The sequence below is a fragment of the Cynocephalus volans genome, chromosome 2 (genome assembly GCF_027409185.1).
Source record: "Cynocephalus volans isolate mCynVol1 chromosome 2, mCynVol1.pri, whole genome shotgun sequence".
NCBI lineage: Eukaryota > Metazoa > Chordata > Mammalia > Dermoptera > Cynocephalidae > Cynocephalus > Cynocephalus volans.
In genome coordinates, this window is record NC_084461.1 from 204,291,412 (window position 1) to 204,315,049 (window position 23,638).

Here is a 23,638-nt window from a genome sequence, read left to right on the forward strand (position 1 = left end):
TGGAGGGCGGGGCACGGCCCCGGTTGGAGCCGGGCGGGAGCAGTTCCCGGAGCCACAGCCGCAGCCGGAGCCGCCAGGAGCCGGAGCTGGAGCGCAGGTCCTGCTGGAGCCCAGCTGAGCGCGCCGCCTAGCCCCGGCCGGAGCTCGGGCCGGCTTGTCAGCCGTACGGCTTGGGAACAGTCGGAGGCAGCGAGCCGCGACCCCCTGGGCACCACCGGACGCGGAGCCCAGATGGCCCCTGCCAGGCCTGGTCACGGCCTGAGCATGCAGTAGGTCCCAGTGTCTGGATCCCCACCCTAACGGCCAGGGGACCGAAGAAGAAAAAGAACAAGGAGAGGATCCCATCGTAGGCGAGGAGGAGAGTGGAGACTTCATCTGGCACGGAGCAGAGTTGCCCAGAGCTTACTAGGCCAGGCTTGCGCACTATAGATTCTGGCATCCCAGGGTTCTACCCTGTCTGAACCGAGAACATGGTCAGCTTAGCTCCCAGACCAATGCCGGCACGGGCCTGGCACAAGTAGTGGTGCTCTCACCTGTCTGAGACGGAGCACAAGGTACAAGGAACTGGGATCTGGCCTGGCCCAAAGCAGGGCTCTCTGGTGGCCCAGAGCTGGTCACTGGGGAGCCCACCTCCTGCCCCAGCCCCACTGGTGCAGATGTGCTGCTGCCCACTGGAGCACCATGACGGCAGGATGACCTCAGCTGAAGCACCAGCAGTGGCTGGTGGTGCTCGGGTGGCTGTGACCCCTGAGTGGCCCCCTGGCGGCCCCCAAACCCTCAGACAGCCTAGCCGGGGCCGGGTGGCTTTGGCAGCACTGGTATGGCTGTTGGCTGGGGCCAGCATGTCAAGCCTTAACAAGTGGATCTTCACAGTGCACGGCTTTGGGAGGCCCCTGCTGCTCTCAGCGCTGCACATGCTGGCTGCAGCGCTGGCATGCCACCGGGGGGCACGGCGTCCCATGCCAGGGAGCACTCGCTGCCAAATACTGCTGCTCAGCCTCACCTTTGGCACCTCAATGGCCTGCGGCAACGTGGGCCTGAGCACAGTGCCCCTGGACCTGGCACAGCTGGCCACCACCACCACGCCGCTGTTCACGTTGGCCCTGTCAGTGCTGCTGCTTGGCCGTCGTCACCACCCACTGCAGTTTGCTGCCATGGGCCCACTCTGCCTGGGGGCCGCCTGCAGCCTAGCTGGTGAACTCCGGACACCCCCCGCTGGCTGTGGCTTCCTGCTGGTAGCCACCTGTCTCCGAGGCCTCAAGTCCGTGCAGCAGAGTGAGTGCCTGGGTCACTGGCTGAGGAGGTGGAGGTTGGGTGAATGTGTGGCCTGGATGGCCCTGTGGGGGACATGGCCATTACGCCATTTTACAGACAAGGAAACTGAGGCTTATGGCTCTGGAGGAGGCAGAAACTGAGGCTCAGAGAGGGCCAACAGCTCAGTGAGTTCTAGGCCCCAAACTTAGGCTCTGGAGGCCCGACCAACATTTAATAATAGTTGCCAGTGATCTGTGTCCCATGTTTTGTCAAGCCCTTTATCTCACTGGATCCCCGTACTGCCTGTGATCAAGGCAGGTGCTATATTGTCCCCACTTAATAGAGAGGTAGAAGGGCTTGCCCTGGGCCATGTGGCTAGCAAGCAGCAGAGGCAAGATTAGAACCCAGGCAGTTAGACTTCATGCTGTCCAAGTGATGTGGTGTAAGGCTGTGGACCAGGGTGGGGGAAAAGAGGGCAAGGCCTTGAGCTGGGATTTGGAAGGCAAGGGGTTTGGCTAAGTCTAGGAAGGGCTGATATTTACTGGGAGCTACAGTGTGACAGGCCCAGTGCCGGGTGTTGACTTTGAGTCATCATGGCAACCACCACCTTCATCCCCATTTTATAGATGATGGGACTGAGACCCAGAGAGGTTCATGATCTGCTCAAGGTCACACGGCTCCTAAGGACTCAAAGCCTGGTTCCTGTGACTCCAGACTGGCTCTGATGAAAGGGGGCAGTGGGGCTCTGGACAGAGGATAAGGCCCAGGCTCCAGGCCAAGACCCTACTAGATCACTCTGCCTAAGGGCAAAGGCTGGCTTCCTGCCTGTCCTACTGAGGGGTGTCTGAGTCACAGTCCCCACCCTCTCTCTGCCTCAACCCAAGGGAGACATGGGGGAGGCCTGGGTTCTGGCCATACTTTTGCTCATACTTACTGAGTGCCCTTGGGCAGGTCCAGATCCTATCTGGGCCTCAGTCTTCCCATCTGTTCAGTGGAAGAGGGTCAGTTGATGGAATGCAAGGGGCCTCTTGCTCTCCTTCCCTTCCAATCCTGAGATCCTGTGACTCAGGCCAGGGAGAGGGAAGTGGTCTGTCTGAGGGCTCTGGGCTAGGGTTGGGAGCAGCCTCCAGCTGCAGAAGGTTGAAGTCAGAGCTCAGTCCTGCCCTGGCATCTTCAGAGCTGGGACCCAGAGGCTCTGTCCCCATCCTCTCAGGTACTGGGCCAAAGCCCAGTTCTATTTTTGCTCTTAGGTTACATGAGAGCTGGAAACTGGGCTTGGGCATGAGCTCTGGGCATGAGTTAGCTCTGGGAAACCTGACCCTGTGGGGCCCTGCTGGGCAAGGCCACAGGCTTTGAAGGTCCCAGCCTCAAGTCCCACACTGCACCTGCTGAGGCCCAGTGCTCCTCACACAGGGCCCCAGCCAGCCCTGGCCTGCAGGAGGGTCTACAGCTGGCCATGCCTCAGGCACTAGGGCACCGATTGCCATGTGCCTGGCACCAGGCTGCTTCTTGACTTTGACCAGTTCCCTCCTTCACTCCCAGGTCTCAACTGCCTGACCCCCTGGGCAGATTGGGTGCTTGCTCTGAGCTCTCAAGTGCCCTCTGCTTCCCCCATCGTGGCTCTGAATGCTCTGTATTATAGCCACTTGGTTATCTGTCTTCTTCCCACCAGACAGACTTAGGGTCATCTCTGTATCCCCAGCACCTGGCCAAGGGCCTGGCCAAGGGCAGATATTCCTTAAGTGATGGATTTATTGATGGATCTGATAGCTGAATTGGTAGGCTAGTTAGGCTCCATGGCTCAGAGTGCTAAGAAGGGAACTTAGGAGGCTGGAGGCCCTGCCAACAGAGATGGAAGCCCTGCAGGGATGGGGAGGAACAGACTAGAGCCAGGAGCTGAGATGGGTTTTGAATAAGAGGAGGTTTCTACTGCCAGAGGCTCCAAGACAGACACAAGGGCCAGATTCAAACTAGAGTGTAAATGGCTGACACCAGCTTCTTTCCTGAGAACAGACTCCGTGGGAGCAGAGGACAAAAGACCAGGAAGAGGAGAACCCAGGCAGCTATGGACAGGGCCAGCAGCTTTCCTTTTACCTGGCCCAGTTGAAGGCCCAAGGGGCTACATGGGGAGAGGGGTGATGCCACCCTCCTGTCCACAGAAGGGCTGGGAAATGGGGTGTCAGCTTGCTGAGCTTGTTCTCAGCTATACCCACCTGTGTCACAGAGCAGGGTAACTCAATCCCTGTCCTATGAGTTCTCAGGCTGATTGGGGAGATGCACTTAGAAGTAGAGATCACAGTTGCAAGAGAGAAGTTCTACAGCAAAGGGGGGTACAGGTGTGCTGGGGCAGTTGCTTCTTCCTGGGGAGACCCAAGAAAGCTGCCTAGGAAAGGAGGCATGCAGTAATGATAATAATAATGTAATCCTGGTAGTGAGCACTTACTGATGTTCACATTCTGCCCGGCTCATCATACCGACATAGCTGGAAAGGGTGTTCTGGGAATGGGAAACAGGCCGTGCCAGGGTGTGGGTGTCAGTCAGCAGAAGCAGAGTGCAGGGGATCATGCCAGCAACTGTGGTGAGGCCCTGTGCCCAGCACCTCACATGTTGTCACCCTCCCCATACTACACACGAGGAGACTGAGCCATAGCGAGAGGGTGACTTGCCTAATATCACATAGCCAGTGAAGGAGCCAAGAGGGGATGAGCCAGCAGCAAGCAGACGGGGTTTAGAGGAGGGGCAGCTGTTGTCTGCATGGGGCAGAAGCTTGGGTGCGTTTCCTATGCTGAGACAAAAATGCCTTTTGGAGAAGGAGAGGTTGAAATGGAGGGTTTGAGGGGCTGAGGAGGCAGGACAACAGGCTGACATTTTGGGGGCCCCAGGTGGGGCTGAGTCACCTCTAATGGAATCACTGCCCTTTGCCTGGGTTGCAGGGAGGGGAGGCAGAGGCCTGGGCAGGATGCAGAACAGGCACAAGGGATTGAGTGGGGAGGTAAGAGCCTTCCTGCCCCGATGCCTCACAGGGGTGAAATTCGCCAAAGCTGAAGTTCACCTGAAAACCCAAACACCTTCCTGTGATGGGACTTTTAACATGCAGGCCACAGGCAGCTCATAATAGAGCTAAATTTGGAGCCAGTGACTGGGAGGCATCCTGATTATCTGTTCATTTCTAGAAATGCTTGAGCTGGAGAGACTGTTGCCTAGAGAACAAAGCCAAAACATCAGAATGAAATCAAGAGAAATAAAATTTCCTATTCTAAGCATAGCTTATGAGTAAGCATCTCTGTGGCTGCTTGGAAAGTGTGTGTCAGGAAATGCATAGAGGCTCGGAGAGCCGGCGCAGGGACTTGTATAGATCATTCATCTCTCTCCACTACAACTTGGAGAAGGCCCCAAACCGTCGCTGCCTTCATGCAAATACTGTCATTTCACCAGGGACATATCTAACTTTGACGTTGGCACCCTTGCCTTTGTGAATTGGCCGGGTGGTAGCACGTGTACACACATGCATATACAGGCATATGTTCACACCGTGCAAGGGTCCCTTCTCTCCTTGCAAAGCTGAATGGTGTCCTCTTAGTGCTGGATTCATCTCACAAGCCCCAGTGTTGGTAGCAAAAAATGCTAATTATGCTTATAAACATGAGTGATAGCCAAGAGCCCACAATGACTTTCTTGTTGTTCCCTTGTCATCCCAATGGTCATAAGTGAATGAAGCAATGAATGGACCCACCATTTTGACTTAAACAATTTATTATTTTAAAACTTTATTTTTTTTGTTGGTAGCTGGCTGGTACAGGGATTGAACCCTAGACCTTGGTGTTATCAGCACCACACTAACCAACTGAGCTAACTGGCCAGGCCCATCTTTTTTTAATGTAAAGGCTATATGGGTAGTAAGTGTCAGAACTGGGACCCTCTGCTGGCCCATCCCTGCAGTGGTGGCTGGAGCTGCAGTATTGGGTCTTCGTGAGTATGAAAAGGGCTGAGGCCAAGAAAGGTGGGTCAGGGCCAGTTGGTGCAGGGCCTTCAAAGCTGGGTTAAGAACTGCAGGACATTTTCCTTCAGGGCCTGGGGAGCCCCTGAAGACTTTTTTTAAATCCACTTTTTGTTTATTGATTGTTTGGATATGCCAAGCAGATTATTGCTTCATCTTGTGGGAAGTGGTTTGAAGTGGGCGGTAACAGGCTTATATATATTTATGGTTTTACATTCACTGAGGACTTTACCTTATAAGGGCTTTATATATGTTATCTTTTAAAAATCTTTACAACAATCCCATGTGTTAGGCTTTGTTATTACCTAACTTTCCATATAGGAAACTGAGGCTTACAGAGGCTAAGTGCTTCTTGCAAGCCCAGGTCACAGCTGGTCAGGAGTGGACACAGGTCACAAATCCAGATGGTCTGACTCTGATCCTTGACCATCACATTTCAAAGCAAGAGTTACTAACTCTCCCTGAGGAGCTAGGCAGGCTCCCTGGAGGATCAGCCATACAGGTCACACTGGGTTGGCCAAGTGGAGGCTGTCTCCCCACTGGGTGCTGATGGCCACTGTCCTGGTTACAGGTGCCCTGCTGCAGGAGGAGCAGCTGGATGCGGTGACCCTGCTGTATGCCACCTCGTTGCCCAGCTTCTGCCTGCTGGCAGGCGCGGCCCTGGTGCTGGAGGCTGGCGTGGCCCCGCTGCCCACACTGGCTGACTCCCATCTCTGGGCCTGCGTCCTACTCAGCTGCCTCCTGTCTGTGCTCTACAACCTGGCCAGCTTCTCTCTGCTGGCCCTCACCTCTGCCCTTACCGTCCACGTCCTGGGCAACCTCACTGTTGTGGGCAACCTCATTCTGTCCTGGCTCCTGTTTGGCAGCCGCCTCAGCACCCTCAGCTACGTAGGCATTGCACTGACCCTTTCAGGAATGTTCCTTTATCACAACTGCGAGTTTGTGGCCTCCTGGGCTGCCCACCAGGGGGGGTGGCGGAGGGGCCAGCCTGGCAAGGGTCTTTGAGACCTGTGGGAGCTCCTGGGACAGCCCCAGCCTGAAACTAACCTCGGCCAATGGCCGTGGGAAAAGTGGAGAGCAGGCCATGGGAGGGAGAGTCACCTTCTGGAAGGCTGCCTTGGAGGCTGGAACGGGGACTCCCAGAGAGACCTGCCTCTTGTCTCTGTCTGCTGCACCCCTGTCACAAACCCCACTCACCACTGGATGGTGGGTCCAAGACTGACACAGTCACTGCGCTCGTCAGAGTAATTTTTATGATTAGTATCAACAACTATGCCGAAAATTGTTGGGCAAACTTTGAAAACCTCAAATGTGTTAAGATGATGATGATGATGATTCTTAGAGGTTACACAATCCTTCCTCCGGTGGGGGAGGCAGCTAGGGGCTCAGGGAAGGGCCTCTGCTGCTGGGTTCCTCCAGGGAGCCGTGGTAGTCTGTGCCAACTCCAGGCAGCTGCTGCGGCCTCACCCCGGGAACCCCGATTTTGGGTCTTCCGTCCTCAAATAAACTATTTTTGCTTGTACACCTGTGTCATTTCTTGGCTATACGCCCAAGGGAATATAGGGAGGGCAGTGGGCCACCCATGCAGAAACTAGAACATCCTTCCTTACCCATCACGGCCTGTCCAGGGCCCCAGCTTAGCCCTGTTATCTCAAGTCCCTCCACAGCCAGGCCACCACTGCCCTTCTTCTGGATGGTGGCAGAGGCCTCTTCCCTGCTCTGCCTGGGAAGAGACGACTCCCTCTTCTTCACAGTCCCCTTTTTCTGCAGGGATCTTTCTAAAACACTCTGTGGCTCCACACTGCTCTGCGAAACAAAGTCAGAACTTTCTATCCCAGACCACAAGGCCCTCAGGATCTGGCCCCTGTGGCCTCGCTTCTCTTCCCCTTGGGCTTGGCCTTTAGCCTCACCGACTTCAAGTCCCTGCAATACCAGGCCTGCTCATGAGAGTCTTTTCACGTGCTTTTCCTTCTGTCTGGGTCCTTCTTCCTGCACATCCTCCTGCCTTCTGAAGGCTAAACCCTGGCCTGCGGGAGAAAACCCAAACCTGCAATTCTTTCAAAGAGAAACCCAAAAAGGAGTCCTGATGAGGAAGGTTCTTGACGACAGGCTGTGCTCAGGCTGTGGGTACAGAGGGCAAGGGTTCGAGTGGACTCATGGAGGAAGAGCAGGGGAAATGGTAGAGCTGGCCCAGGGCCTTCAGGGGAGCGACAGGAGTCCACTTCTAGAGCCAGCCCAGAGCCTCCCTGACTGGCTGGCTGCCCTCAGCTCTGTCATGCCACTTCTCAGCCTTTCCTCGGCTCTCTGTACTTTACTCACCCTCCCAACTACCTCCCCAGGAGACCCAGGATGGAGTGGGGAGACCTGGGATCTAATCCTGCTCTGCCCACCTCACTGTGTACCTTGGGTAGGGAGCCTTCCCTCTCTGAGCCTCAGTCTCCATATCTGCAAAATGGGGCTGATGATCCCCATGGAGAGGATTCCCATGAGAAGCCTGGTGGGCAGGGCTGGGAGTAAAGAAGGAGGCGATGGTGCCAGCTGGCTCTGTCCCTATCTTGGGCTAGTCATCCACCCTTTCTGAGGTTACAGACCCACCTGGAAAGTGTCACCTCTTTGTGTAAGAGCAGGGAGCTAGACCAGGCTGGGGCTGGGGCCTAAGGGGACCGGGATTCAGGGAGGAATCAGTCATTCCTTCATGTAACCAGAATTCATAAAGGACCACAGTGCCAGCCAGTGCTAGGCAGGGCTGCAGGAAGGATCTGCCCAAGGCTGGGGGCAGGCAGCAGGGGCCTAGGAGGACAAGCCCAGGGTTTCTTGGCCCCAGCCTCCACCCAGGCTGGCCTTGCAGAAGTGGGTCTGGGATGAGTCACCCACTGCCCACCCTCCCTGTGACTCAGAGATGCCACTGGCTCAGCCCTGTCCCTGTGTAGCTTGGGCACCTCTGGACTCTACTCTCAGGCTTGGTCGGGCAGGGCAGAGGAATAGATGGCTTTGTTCGGGCAGAGCCTTCTTGATGACTCAGATCCCTCCCTATTCAAGGAGGCCCACTGCTATAGCAGGAACCTCTCTGCGTCACCCTCACCCAGGCTCCTGGGCTTCATGGGATGCTTGGCTAATGAGTGAGCCTCCTGTCAGACCAAAGCCTACCCCTGGTGGTATGGGGACAGGGGGTAATTGGAGCTGTACTTGACCTGGTTTATTTTGAGCTGGTTTGTCACCAGATTCAGGACCTTTGGACATTGAGGCAATTCCTCCAAGGCCACAGCCAAAGCCTTCTCTATCTCTTCTCCCAGCAGTGGCCATGGAGAGCACTAGACTGGGAGTCAGAAAGCCTGGGTTTGAGTCCTGGCCTCTCCCACTCACAGTGTGACCCCAGGCTGGTCTCTCTTGTCTTCACAGTATCAGTATTGTTGGGGGTAAGGATAATAGTGATAACTAGTGGTGAGGGCTCAGCAGGTCCCAGATCGGGGAGAGTCCCATTGAAATGTCATTGTCCCTCTAGGCTCTGCCTCTCATTAGCTCTGCTGCCTCGGGCAAGTCACTTCACCTCTCTGAGCCTGTCTTTGTATCCAGTCCCTGCTATGAAGCCTTCTCCTCTGGATAACAGATGTTGCCTTCTTTGAAAGCTCTTCCCTCACCCCACCCCCACCCTATGCTGTGCCAACCTGTATCTACAACAGCTAAAGGTCACCCAAGCTCCCTGCACCTCTCCAGGTAGGTCCCTGATCACATCTCACCCCTGGAACTGGATTATTGTCTCTCTTCTAAACTGGACTGTTCTCAGGAGGGCTCGCTGCTATCTCATCAGCCCTGACCAGCACAGTGTCTGGCATGGAGTAGGCAGAAGAGAGTTCGAGTCAAGAACAGGGGCTGTGGAGTCAGACACGGGCTCGAATCCTCGCTCTGGCACGTCCAAGCCGTTTGACCTTGGGCAAGGACTTTCCCCTCCTGTGTCTCTGTGTATTAATTGGGGGCGGCAGTAGAACCTAATGCCATATAGCTCTGGGAAGCTGTAATGGGCTAATGCATGGGAAGTGCTTAGCAACCTTGGCCGAAATGTAGCAGGTCCTCAAGCGATGCCAGCAAACTGACTCTCATCACAGGTGCTTCCTGGTTCCTGCCCAAGGCTTCTTTCTTCATCCATCCTCAGCCTTCCTCCATCCATCCTCAGCCTTCCTCCACACACTGAGAGCCATTGGGGCATGCTCCTGCCTCCTGCCCTCTTGTCCTGCCTCAGAGGAAGCCAGGGAAGCTGGTCTGTGCTGGGCATCCTGCCATCGTGTACTTCAGAACAAAGGCTTGTCTCAGCCCCAGCTAGGAGAGTGCCCCTCCCATGGCCCTGGGATTGTCATTCGAGGGGGCCGTGGAAAATAAGGACTCTTCTTGCTCCCTACTCTGCCCCCAAATCAACTCAGGGATGCCATAAACTCCACCATTGCACTATTCCTGCTCACTTGCAAACACCTCCTGGAAATAACACAAAATACTTAATGGAGAGACATGGAAAGAGCCATAATTTTCAATAAACATTTCTTGATAAATGGACCTTCAGTTTGGTCCGGATCCTATGTGGAGGAAAAATTGGAGGGGCTTGAGACAGGAGGCAAGACCAGGGAAGACCTGTTGCTATGGTCTAGGTGAGTAGATAACAGTGGGAACAGTGCTGGGGGTAGAGTGGGCATCAGTTGCTTTGATTTGGGGTAAATTATCATGGATTCAGAGGATCAGGAATTTGGGAGTGGCTTAGTGGGCTGTTTTGGCTCAGAGTCTCTCATGAAGCTGCAGTCATGTGAAAGCTGGACTGGGGCTGGAGGATCTATCTTCAAGACAGGTCATTGACACAGTTATTGGGAGGCCTCAGTGCCTTGCCTTGTGGGCCTCTCCATGAGGTTCCTTGAGTGTCCTCATGACATGGTAGTTGGCTTCCAGCAGGGTGAGTGATTGAAGAGAGCAAGGAGCCACAAATGTCCTTTTGGATCTAATCTCAAAGGTCACACTCTGTTATTTCTCTATCTTATTTGTTACACATGTCAAGCTTATTCAGTGTGGGCCTTCCCACATTGACTATACAGGGCATGAATACCAGGATGGGATCACTGAAGCCATCTGGAGGCAGTGAATGTTTGATGAGTGAGTGCCTGAGGACTTAAGGATACAGCCTGGGGCCACAAGGAATTAGTCTGGGAGCTTCCTGCTCTAGTTGGAATCCTGTCGGCTACACCTCTGCATCCTCCCCATCCAAGTGCTGTACTGCACAATCCTGGCCCATAGCAAGCACTTGGCAAATGTTTGCTCAGTAAGAGCTGGAGGCTGCCTTCTCTGCTTCCCAGTGCAGACAGGACAAGGTCTGGGCTCCTTGGCCTGGTATTTGAAGCCCTGGATGCTCTGATCATCTCCAGGTCCACCTTGCTGCCCTGACCCCTCACCAGCCTGGTGCTGCCCAGCTCAGTCAGCAGAACATTCTTTTTCCTAGGGAAAGTCATTACAAATTTTTGCTAAGGGGAAGTCCAGAAGGATTTGTGGTAACAGGCGTTTATGTGTGTTTAAAGTTTTCTGCTTTTGTATATCTTTTTGTGCCCCCTAAGAGGTGGGCAGGATGGGGTGTTAGTCTGGGCCCTCTGAGAAGCAGAAACTAAGATGGGATTCAAAGTGCAGGATTTTATACGGAATACATCTGTGAGAGAAAATGGGAGGGGAGCTGGGGAAGGCTGGGAGAGCTGTCAGACTGTGATGCAAGTTTGACTCTCAGTGGAGGAGAGAGGAAGGCAAGGTTGGGTGGAAGCCTTTTTTTTTTTTTTTTGGTCTGTACTGGGATCTGAACCTGACCTCAGATCTGATCCTAACCCCTGACTTTGGTGTTACCCATACCATGCTCTAACCAAGTGAGCTAACAAGCCAGCCCCTGAAAACCATTCTTAACCATGCTGCAGGCTAAGGAAGGCTTGGCAAGGCCATCAGGAGTTCTTGACCCAGAGAAGCCAATCATGTCTCCTGGGAGTGGGCCTGACTTAGTATCCCTGCTATTCTCAGGAACAGTGTAGGAGACTAAAGGATGTCAGAGGAGGCAGAATTCCAGAAAAATCCAGGATCTGTCTGAAGTCAATGCCAAGTGGTGGAATAGTCAGGGTAAGAACCACACCTCTCAACTTTCATCCCAAGCTCTTTCCTGGGTGATATAGATCCTAAATCCCGAGGTAGAGGATGATAAATTCTTAGGGCGTTTGGATTGAACATCCCAGGATAGGTAAGCCGGGCTGTTTGCTTCAAGGTCAACAGCAACCTGCCTCTGGGATTTGTAATGAGATCACTATCTCAACAGAGGTGGTTCGGGGAAATCTCTAAGGCTACCGGCATGTCCCTATTTACCTGACATGGTATTATGAACTTCACCGAAATTTCTCAAATCAAATTTAGTTGACTTTACTTAATTGTAAAAAAAGTGATTCTTCACTTTTGGAGTGGGAAAGTTAAAGTTTCATGAAATCACACAGAGGACTGCAGTCCCTGCTCCAAACCAGGCTGCCGGGCTGTGGGATCATTTCTTTCTCCCCTACTCCAGGGTCGCATTAAACTCCAACATGACATTGTTCTTCCTAGGTTGTCTCAGTCACAGGCCACTCTACTCTGAGTCCGAAAGAACAGAGTGAACTGTTTGGGAAAAGGACTTGGATCCTCTGAAGAACCCTCAACCTCTCCCACTTAGGTTGTGAAATCCTGGTCCCACCACATCAAATTCTGAATATTAAATAAGGGATTTAAAAAAGGACTCAAAATTATATTTTCTCAGCTGTGAAAAAAATATGCCTATAAGGAAGGAAATATACCACAATACTGAAATGTTGACTTGGTTACTGCCTGAAAATAAGAATATTGTGGATGGCCATATTTATTTTCCTTTTTCCACAAATGAGCTTGTATTTTTCTAAAAAATAAATTTCTTAGGGTTCCAGTTGTAAGATAGAGTCAGCATAGTCTGTCTCTCCCGCTGGCTGCAACTAAAAGCCTTGGCCAGAATGCATGAGTCAGCTATCCAAGGACTTGAAAAAGAAATGATAGCAGGTGGACTGGGGACGGGAACCAGAACTTGAAGTACAGTGTGGCAGAGAGTTTCCTGTTTTGTTGTTTGCTACCGTATATCTTGGCCTGGTCTCAAAGCCAGTATGAATCCTGGAACTGCTCACTGGACACAGAAAGAAATTACTCCAAGAGACACCTTGTCTTTCTGGTCTGAGGAATAGGAAGGGGAGCCCTTAGAAGATAGAGAGTGAGGAAAATCCCATTTTTTCTTTTCTGTCTGGCCCTGTCTCCAGGCAACCCCCATACTGAAGCTGAAACTGAGCAGCAGGAGCAGTGGTGGAGGCCAAGAAAGCACCTAAAACTCCGACAGAGGGGAATCCTTTTCTCTCCCTTCATCCTGTTACTTGGCCTCAGAGCAGACCCAATCACAGAAGGTATGTGGCTGAGCAGGGAGACTTAAAGGCCCCAATTTCTGGTTAGAAGACCAGGAAAAGGGGGGTCTTGAAAACAGGAGAGTATGGGGAGACTGTGGAGAGGAGGGAGCTCGAGAAATGGATTCCATACAGTTGCATATGAACTCCTAGGTTCATCATGCATGGATCTGACCCTAAACAGTATTGCAATGATTTTGAGAGCGGAACTAGTAGGTAGAACATCCAGGTTTCTGACTGGCCCCTGGATGGCACATGCTTAGGACAAATCTGACTTATATGGCAAAGACTTTGAAAACTGAACTGGTATTGGAACTACAGCCACAGGAGGCAGATCAGAACTGAACCTAAATAAGTCTACTACCTCCTAAAGGAAAACCCCAACATTTTCAGCAGGATTTAAATAAGAATTAGAGTCTTGTAACATAATATCCAAAATGTCTAAGATACAATCCAAATTTACTCTACATACAAAGAATCAGGAAAGTCTGAACACTGAGATGACCCAGATGTTGGAATTATCCGAAAAGGATTTTAGAAATAAAAGATAGAAAGTCTCAGCAGAGAAACAGAAGACATAGAAAACAACCAAACAGGAATTTTAGAACTAAGAAAATACAATAATCAAAATTTGAAAATGCACTGGCATTAATAGCAGAATGGAGATGACAAAGGAGTCAGTGAACTTGAAGATAGCCTAGCCTACCTTAAGTGCTCAGAACACTTACATTAGTCTACAGTTGGGCAAAATCATCTGGCAACACAGTATACTGTAGAGTATCGTTGTCTACCCTTGTGATTGCCCGGCTGACTGAGAACTGTGTCTTATTGCCACTACCCAGAATCATGACAGGGTATTGTATTGTATATCGCTAGCCCATAAAAAGATCAAAATTCGAAAGTCAAAGCATGATTTCTACTGAATGCATATCTCTTTTGCACCATTGTAAAGCTGAAAAATTGTAAATCAAACAATCGTGAGTTTAGGATCCTGTGTACGTTATCCAATGTGAACATCAGAGAGAAAAAACTATTTTAAAAAATGAAGTCTTGGGAATCTGTGGGACAATATAAAAAGATCTAATGTTTATCGCATCAAAGATATAGGATTAGAGGAAAGTATGGTGAAAACAATATTTGAAGAAATAATAGCTAAAAACTTCCCAAATTTTTGAAAGACACAGACTCAAGAAGCCAAGTGAATTTCAGAGGGGAAAACTTAAAAGAAATCTATGCCCACACACATCATAATCAAACTGTTGAAAACCAAAGACAAGGAGAAAATCTTGAAAGCAGCAGGAGAAAAATGAAGCATTACCTATCGGAAAGCAATTAAAATGACTGTAGATTTCCTATAAGAAACCACAGAGGCCAGAAGGCAATGGAACATTTTTAAAGTGCTAAAGGAAAAAAAACAAAAAACCAACTGTCATTCCAGGAGTCTATACCAGTTAAAACACTCATCAGGAATAAAGACAAAATAAAGAAATTCTTGAATGAAGGAAAACTGAGATTACTCACTGCCTGCAGACCTCCTAAAAAAAGTTCAAGGAAGTTCTTCAGACAGAAGAGAGATAATACCAAAGGGAATATGAATTTAGGAAATAAAGGAAGAGCAATAGAAATCATAAATATTCTCCTCTTACTTACTATATGTATAATATATGTATATTAAGTTATTAATATATCTAATAAAAGTATGATGGTTGGAAGCAAAAACTACACTGTGTGGTAAGATTTTCAACATGTATATGTACTACGTATCACATCTACAACATAAAGCAGGGAGGGGTAAAGAGACCTATAGGGTGGCAAGGTCTTTACTCAACTTTTATATAACCATTCTCTTATATTCAACTTTAAGTGGTAAAATATTATATCTAAGTAGATTATAAAAATTTAAACAGTATATTATAATCTCTGGTACAACTATTAAAAAACTATATAAAGAGACATAGTAAGAAGGTAAAATGGAATACTCAAAAAATTCAATAATCCAAAAGAAGGCAGGAATGGGGAAACAGAGAAATGAAAAACAGAAGGTAAGCAGAAAACAAATAAGACGGTAGACCTAAATCCAAATATCAATAATTATGATCTAAACACACCAATTGAAAGACAGACATCGTCAGACTGGATATATAAAAAATGACCCAACTATATGCTGTCTACAAGAAATCTCCCTTCAATATAAAGATATAAGTTGGTTAAAAGTAAAAGGGTAGAAAAAGATATATCATGCAAATACCAATCTAAACAAGGCTGGGTGGCTATATTAATATCAGACAAAGCAGACTTGAAAAAATTAACAGGATGAAGAGACACTATACATTGATAAAAGGGTCAATTCCCCATGAAGACATAACAATCCTAACTAGGTATGCACCTAATAACAAAGCTTCAAAATATATGCAACAAAAATGAATAGAACTGAAAGGAGATGTAGAGAAAGCCACAATTTTAGTTGGGCACTTCAACATTACTGTCTTAGTAATCAATAGGACAAGTAAACAGAAAATCATGAATGGTATAAAAGAACTGAAACCACCATCAATCAACTGGGCCAAATTAGAATTTATAGAACACTCCATCCAGAATACATCATTTTTTTTTCAAGCACACATGAAGCATTTGCCAAGGTAGACAAAATCTTTAATCATAAATTAAATCTTAACAAATTTAAAAGAATTGAAATCATACAATGTATGTTTTCTGACCATGATGGAATTAAACTAGAAACCAATAGAAAGGTAGTATATTTGTAATATCTTTCAGAAGTGTATTACAACACACTCCTAAATTATCCACGGGTAAAGAAGGACATCTCAAGGGAAATTATAAGATATTTGAAATGATCAAAATGAAAATACAAAAAATCAAAGTTTGAGGAATACAGGTCTCGAATCAATAACCTGAATTTCCACCTAGAGGTGGGTTAGGGAGAAATTGGTAAAGGGCCACAAGAAATGTTTACATTGTGTAACGATAAAATTTAAAAATAAATAAATTTTAAAAATAATAATCTGTATGCTGAAAACTACAAACACTGATGAGAGAAATCATTGTAGAGAGTAAAAATGTCAACACTCCCCAAATTGATTGATAGATTGAATGCGATTCCTATAAAAATTCCAGCAGGATTTTTGTTGTAGACAAATTGATTCTAAAATTTATATGGAAAGGCAAAGAAACTAGAATAAACAAAACAGTTTTCAATTAGAAGAATAAAATTGGGGGATCACACTACTATAAAGCTACAGTAATCAAGATAGTGTGGCACTAGTGAAGGGAAAGATGCATGTATCAGACAGAATACGGTCCAAAAACAGACCCCCACAAAGGCACAGAGGCAACTCAACAGAGAGAGGAATTTTCAACATATGGAGTTGGAATCACTGGACATCCATGTGAAAAAAATTAGCCTCAACTTAAACCTCACACCTTATACAAAAGGATAAAAGAAATAAATAAATAATATAAAACTTAAAAGCATTAGAGAAAATCTTTGTGACTTGGGGTTAGACAAACAGTTCTTATACGTGACACCAAAAGAACAATTGGCAAAAGAAACACTTGGTAATTTGTATTTCATCAAAATTAAAGATATTTGCTCTGCAAAAGACACTTTTAAGAGAATGGAAAGAAAAGCGACAGACTGGGAGAAAATGTTTTCAAATCACATACCTCACAAAACTTGTATTCAGACCATATAAAGAATTCTCAAAACTCAATTAGAAAATGGGCAACAGCCTTGAATAAACATTTGACTGAAGGGGAAATATGGAAGGATTAGGGACACAAAAATATGTTCAACATCATTAACCATTAGGGAAATGCAAGTTAAAACCATAAAGAGCTAATACCACACACTTATCAGAATGTCTAACATAAAAAATATTGGCAGTTTCAAATACTGGCAAGGATGAAGAGAAAATAGCTTTCTCATACTATGCTGGTGGGAATGCAAAATAGTCACTCTGGAAGTCTGGCAGTTTCTTATACAATTAAACATACCTCTACCACATGGCCCAGCATCCCACTCTGAGGTACACTCCCTAGAGAAATGAAAACTTATGTTCATACAAAAACTTATGTTTTTCAAAGACATTATGCTGAGTCAAAGAAGGCAGTCTCCACGTTATATCCTGTATGAGTCTACTTACATTCTTGAAAAGGCAAATCTATAGAGACTGAAAATAGATGAATGTTTGCAGGAGGCCAGGGTGGGGTGAGGGTTTGACCACAGAGGGGAAGTGTCAGGGGATTTCTTGAGTGATTTTTGCTGTGTCCAGATTGTGGTGGCAGATACATGAATCTACATGTGTTAAAACATAGAAACTATACATCCAAAAAAGTTAATTTTACGGTATGTTAATTGAGAATTAAAAAAAAAATACACAAGTAAAGTTATTTTTAAAAATGCCTTAAAAGAAATTTTCCATCTGGGTTTCTGCCAGTAAAGTTGATTTGTGGGGGCTCTGCCATACCAGCCCTGGTGGTCTGTGGATGAGTTTCGAGCAGAGATTTTCCTCCTTCTCCCCAGCTCCCTCCAATTGCACCCCTGGGCACTCCCTTTGTGAAAGTGGGGTGCAGGTAGGCTTGGACAGAAAGGACATTTGGCCTCCACTGGACCCACTGCTCTGCCTTAAGCAGAGCAGGTGTGCTTTTGTTTGTCCCCCATGTCTGAAAACCTCTGGGTTAGAACAGCTGGTCTTGAGCCAGCTCTTCAGGCATGGAGGGGGTCTGAACAATCCTGGATCCCAGGCCTACTGGTGGAGCCCTCTCGTTTAACCCTCTGACACGTGACCCAGTGGATCCTGGTAGTCAGTCAGACGGGGGCGCTGGCGCGATTCTGTCAGCGATTCTAAACAAGGTCTTTTGTGAGGGGCTGGAATGTGCTCCTTGCTTGTTTCCCCAGCCGCACCCAGATGAAACACAATGGGACCTCCTAAAAGGCTTCTAAGTCTAGCTCCCTCTGAGGTAGGGTCTGAAAGGACTGAAACCATTTTTTTTTTCCACACAGGGTGACTTTTTGGAAGAGCACTTAGTAAACAATAAAGGGCTATGCACAGAAGGGAGAAATGCCCTTGTGAGGATGACTGTGCTGACCTGGGACCAGCAGGGCCAAAGAATCTATCATTCATGATGAGGGCAGCCATTTACACTAAGCATGCGTCATGTGCCAGGCACTGTGCTAAGGAATTGTTGAATCTTCATGACAACTCTGTGAGAAAAGGGCTGTCACTGTTTGGACAGATGAAGACACTGAGGCTCCCAGAGGCCCCAGTTCACACGGAGAGGTGACAGGGTTGGGTCCCAGTCCAAGACAAGGCCTGTGAGAAAAACCCCTGAGGCCTGTTGTCAGGCCTGTTTTCCTCATGTGCCCTGGAGAAGTGGACCGATGCCACCTTTCATCAAAGGTTGGTGTGTGATTGCTGAGGGCTCCTGAGACCTTGCTATGTACAATAGCACTCAAAAAAATTTAATACAGTGGAATGCTTTCTTTGAAAACTATCTTATGCACAAGTTTAATCTAGAAAACCAGAGTTGGGCCACTGTGGTGAAAGTGGAAGCAGGGATGGTCTGGGGTCCCCTGGGATCCTGGAGTAGCACTTGAAAGCCACTTATCCAGTAGGTTGACACTGTGAAAAGCACAGGAGGTGCCGTGATGCTTAAGGCTCTGGCTTTGGGTCTGAAAGAACAAGATGGGATTGTGGCAGAATCATTCCTGGGTTAGCCAGTCCTGGGGAGGGCTTCAGGATTCCAGGCCTGCCAAGTGCACTGGGTGCTAGTCTCTGTCCTGGGTACCACCTGCCCCACCCTACCCTCTGGCCAGCAGCCATGGCTGGCCACCCACAGGGTAGAAAAGTTATCTTCACCCTCTTACAATTAGTGACTTTATTCTTTAAAGATATGGATTAGGGGCCGTGGCTCACTTGGGAGAGCGTGGTGCTGATAACACCAAGTCAAGGGTTAAGATCCCCTTACCGGTCATCTTTAAAAAAAAAAAAAAAAGATATGGATTAGCAGATTAAAAGATGCAGCAACCCTTTCTTTCTTCTGGCCCTTATAAAAGGCATCATCTGTTTTTTTCGGTATTATCAAAAGTAGAATGTCCAAGTTCAGATCTTGGTGCAGATCAACAACAGATCTGTACCTCTAACCCCAATGCAGGGGCTGGCAGGATGGCTCACAGTGGAATCATCAAACGGACCTCCTTCTCATAGATGTCAGGGATGACTCCCATGGGGGAGCTGACCATGTGCACAGTGTTCTTGCCAAACAGCTGGAACTCATAGTGGATGAGCTGCTCCCAAAAGCCATTGTTGGGCCGGATAATGGGCCGGCACGACTTGGTCCATGTGTGGGCATCCAGCAGGGACATGGCGTGGTACTTCATGAGGTAGGCAAGGCACAGGGTGGCCGAGCGGCTCACGCCAGCAGCACAGTGCAGCAGCGTGCGGCCCTGCTTCATCTCCACGCTATGGATGTGGTCGGAGATAGGGTCAAAAAAGTCATAGAGATGCGAAACGGGGGCATCGGCTACAGGCACCTGCACGTACTGGATATCCTCGTATAAGGTATTCACCACCTCCACCGAGGCGTTGATGACCGTGGTGATCTGGTGGCTGGACAGCAAGAGCTTGTTGTTGGCAGCCACACCATTGCTGATATAGAGGCTTCTGGTGATCTGTGAGAGGCCGCTGACTGAGGGCGGTCGGAACTGAACTGGGAAGGCAGGCGGGGGCGCTGTCATCAAGGTGGTGGGGTCAGCAGTCAGCCAAGTGTGAGGGCTGCACCTTTCTGCTAGGCTGTGTCCACAGAAAACTGCAGGGAGGGAGAGGATGGTTAGAGGGCAGGAGCCCAGCAGGCCAACCCCAGGGATTTCTGGGAAATGGATGGATGGACCTACAGGACTCCCCAAGGTGGTCTGACCATCACAGCAGAATTACCCACTGAATGCATTAAAAATACAGATACCCAGCCCCCTCTCCAAACCCACTGAGTCAGATTCTCAGGGTGAGGAGCAAGACTCTGCATGTTCAGCGTGCTTCTCAGATGGTCTAATGGGATTATCCTATGGGACAAAGGGAAAGTCCACCAGCCTGGCACTTGAGGCCTCCCTTGAGGGGCCCCACCTTTCCAGATGGGCAGGCCGACTTGTATCCCTCAGCTGTGACCTGGCCTGACTCTCCAGCTAGGCTCTCACAGCCCTCTTCTCCCCTCTTCAAAATTCTCTCTTTCCTTCCAATCCCTCTAAGTGGACACCACTTACATAATCTCCCTCCTCAGTCTTCTGACTTTATGGCCCAATCATGAGACCCTGAACCAGTGACATAGAACCAGAGCCCACTGTGCTGGGAGTCACTGGAGGGGCTTAGGATAAAAGCAGGAGGGTCCCAGCTGTCCTCCTCCAAGAACCATCTCTTTGAAGAGACAGGATGTGCCTATGTAAAACTGATGTTAAATGACAAAAGTCCTGTACTGTTAAACATGCTCCTGCACCTTGCCTCTAAAGAGGGCCTGAGGAAGGAAGTGGCCAAAAGCTTCCTGAAGGACAGCATAACGGGCATCACAGCAACCCCAGGAGCAAGTGCAGAGAGGCAGCAGAGCCTCAGGAAGACGAGCCACGCCAGCACCATGCAGCCTGCCACAGGGCTGTGGCATGCGCCCCAGGGATGGGCAGACCCCTTCCTTCTCCTAAGAAGTCTCAGGCCCCTCACTTTCTCATTCTTGAATAAAGCTGCAAAAATAGCACATCTGTATATGTTTCACTACAATAGAAGCATTCAGATTTAGATCACACTTCTCAAGGCCAAATGACAGCCTTCACTAGGCACAGACAGATGAGGAGCCAAAGTTTTGTTGCCCTGCTTAATATATTTCAGCAGCTGCCCACTGTTAAGACCATTGTGGTCTGGTTCCTGCCCATCTCTCCAGTCTACTAGCCTTCCCCATGTCCTGAAGGGCCTCGGCTAGACTGAGACACTTACAGTTGTTTATGGACATCCTGTCCTCTCCAGCCAGGGGACTTTGCCTCTGCTGATCTCTCAACCCAGAACCCCATTTCCTTCTAAGCCAATCAGATCCTGATCTGTCCCATTCAGTAGAGGACTGCAGAAATCTGAGGAGCCTTGGGATCTCAGCCCAATGGTCATTTCCTTAAGGGAAACCTCCTGGGAGCACACCCCTCGCCCATGTGTGATCAAGTCCCTGTCCAGACATTCTCAGCCCTATGTTCTCTCCTTCCCAACACTTACCACTTGAAGATGTGGCCTTGATCTGCCTGATTGTTTGATTAAAGTCTGTCTCCCCAGGAGACTGTGTGCCCTTTAGGGTTATGATGTGTCTGTCTTCTCCTATTATATCACCCACCAGTGCCAATTATGTCCTCACAAGTAGGTGCCTCATAAATATTTGTTGAACGAAGGAATGACTCCAACAACCAAGACTCTTGTTTTCTGAGAGGTTTTCTGGAAAGGATGAGTTCTCTGGCATATTCCTCTAGAATTTCAGGGAGGGGCTGGGTGGGGTTGGGGTGGTTCTTAGTCTACTGGAGAGGAAGGCCAAAGACTGCATAGGCAAATCCTACCTGCCAAAGCCCAAGGGTCAAATGCATCAGACTCACCCTGGAAAGGGCAATCAGGGGGGCTGGCTTGTTCTAAAAATCATATGAGGGGCAAAGAAAAAGCTCCCCCAAATGCAGGTGGAAGCCTAAATGCTAAGGATTGTTCTGGATCCTCATAATAAGGAAACCCGGACAGAAGCAGACCCCTCCTCCCCAAACCCGTGCCCAGTGAGTTAAGAGAAATAGAGGAAACTGCTGCTCATCACAGTGACAGAAAGTCTGCAGAAGAGACACTGTTCTTTAGAGGGAGGATAGTGATGGAGGAGTTATTTTCATGCTGGCCAAGAAATATTTATTAGGCACCATATTAGGTATTGGAGATACTGGAATGTATAAGACAGTCATGGCCCCTTTCCTCGAAGACCTCAAGTCTTATACACTGTTGAAAGGAATGTAAATTAGTACAGACATTATGGAAAACAATATGGAGGTTCCTCAAAAAACTAAAAATAGAACTACCATAAGATCCAGCAATCCCACTACTGGGTACTTAGCCAAAGGAAATGAAATTAGCATACCGAAGAGATATCTGAATCCCCTGCAGCACTATTCACAACAGCCAAGATATGGAATGATCTAGGTGTCAACCAACAGATGAATGGATAAAGACAATGTAGTATATATGCACAATGGAATACTACCTGGCCATGGTAAAGAATGCAGTTCTGTCATTTGTGGCAACATAGATGAGCCTGAAAGACTTTTTACACCACACTTTAACCAACTGAGAAACCGGCCAGCCCGAGCCTGGAAGACATTATGTTAAGTAAAATAAATCAGGCATATAAAGATAAATACTGCAAGTTCTCAATCATATGTGGGAGCTAAAAAAAGTTGAGCTTTTAGAAGTAGAGAATAGAATTGTGGTTACTAGAGGTTGGGAAGGGGAGGGGGAGGGGGTATAGGAAGAGGTTGGTTAATGAATACATAATTACAGCTAGATAGGAAAAATAAGTTCTAGTGATGTACAGCAGTGCTAGGCATCTATAATTAGCAATAATGTATTGTATGTTCTCAAATGGCTAGAAGAGAGGAGCTCAAAAAAATGATAAATTTTTATGATGATGAATATGCTGATTACCCTGATTTAATCACCATACCTTGTTTGTATACATGTATTGAAATATAACTCTGCACCCCATAAATATGTACAATGTGTCAATTTAAAAAAAATCTAGTAGGGGGGCCGGCCCGTGGCTCACTTGGAAGAGCTTGGATCTGACACACCTAGTCAAGGGTTAAGATCCCCTTACAGGTCATCTTAAAAAAAAAAAAAGTCTAGTGGGAAAAGCAAATAACAAAAGGAAAAAAAAAGGAAAGAAAAGAAAAAATATCTAGTGGGGGAGACAGACATTAAACACGCAATTACAAGTATTACAGCGCTGGGAAATAGGGATAACAGTGCCTACTTTAAAAGGGTGTTATGAAGACTAAATAAGGTAATCCAGATAAAGTGTTTGACACAGGGCCTGGCACAGATTGAGCTCTAAAAATGTTAACTATTCTTCTTGCCGTTTTAGGGAAATTTGAATGCAGGGCATTGTAGGAATGAAGAGTAAAGGGATTTATTCCAGGCTTAGGGATAGGGAGTCGCAAAGATCTCCTGAAGAAATGACAGAGAGATCTGAGGAACGTTTAGTATGAACGGAAGGAGGCAGGGAAATAGCAACTCTGCAGTAGCCTTTGGCTTCCCTTGTCTGGCTCGATCTTCAAAGCAACTTAATCAGATTGGCTTCTACAGTTAATATCTCCATTTAACGCAGGAGGAAAGTGAGACACGGGGGAAAGACTTGTTCAGGTCACAATGCAAGGTCCGAAAGCTGGTCTTTCTGATCCATTATGTGTGGGAAAAGTCGGCAAACACCGTGGGGCGTTCGTTAAATACGTTATAAACGTGGAACGAAGTCCCCGGGTTGTCGCGAGCGAGGCGCCACTTCCAGGGGAGGGCCAGGTAAGTTTCCCCGGGAGGTGGCAATGGAATAGCCTTCTTCGCTGGCTCAGTGTCAAGACCCCGGCCGTCTTACCTCTTTCCCGTAGGAGGGCGGGCGGGTTCGTTCAGAAAGCAGCCGCGCAACGAAGCCTCGGGCGAGCGTCTCGGGGAGAGTGAAGACCCGTCACGATCCCGGGGCCACGATCCCTGCCGGACCAACTCTCTGGTTTCCATAGCAGTGGTCCCTCGTCGATAGGAAGCATCGGCCGCGCCTGGTCTTCGGAGAAATCTCAGCCTCGGCTCACCCGGTTACCCCACCGGGCGATCCCAGCTTTACGGGTGGAGAAGCAGAGTCGGCTCAGTGCACCTTAGCCCACCCC

At 48.5% G+C, this 23,638-nt stretch overlaps 2 protein-coding genes across 4 annotated transcripts; one reads left to right on the forward strand and one right to left on the reverse strand.

The window, feature by feature from the left end:
- Positions 1 to 654: 654 nt before the first annotated feature.
- SLC35E4 (solute carrier family 35 member E4) lies at positions 655 to 18,433 on the forward strand. Of its 3 annotated transcripts, XM_063084660.1 has the most exons (3): positions 655 to 1,275; positions 12,562 to 12,702; positions 17,723 to 18,433. In XM_063084660.1, exons 1-3 carry the CDS (start codon positions 657 to 659, stop codon positions 17,725 to 17,727), a joined length of 765 nt encoding a protein of 254 aa, XP_062940730.1. In that variant the 5' UTR covers positions 655 to 656; the 3' UTR covers positions 17,728 to 18,433. The 3 variants fall into 3 exon arrangements, with proteins under 3 accessions (XP_062940730.1, XP_062940727.1, XP_062940723.1); XM_063084657.1 differs by lacking the exon at positions 17,723 to 18,433 and having other exon boundaries at positions 12,562 to 14,384; XM_063084653.1 differs by lacking the exons at positions 12,562 to 12,702; positions 17,723 to 18,433 and adding an exon at positions 5,823 to 6,773.
- On the reverse strand, positions 18,241 to 23,633 carry DUSP18 (dual specificity phosphatase 18). Its single transcript, XM_063084667.1, has 2 exons — positions 23,353 to 23,633; positions 18,241 to 19,527 (listed from the first exon to the last, which is right to left on the reverse strand). The coding sequence occupies exon 2, from the start codon at positions 19,454 to 19,456 to the stop codon at positions 18,890 to 18,892; it is 567 nt and encodes a 188-aa protein (XP_062940737.1). The 5' UTR covers positions 19,457 to 19,527; positions 23,353 to 23,633; the 3' UTR covers positions 18,241 to 18,889.
- Positions 23,634 to 23,638: the final 5 nt, after the last annotated feature.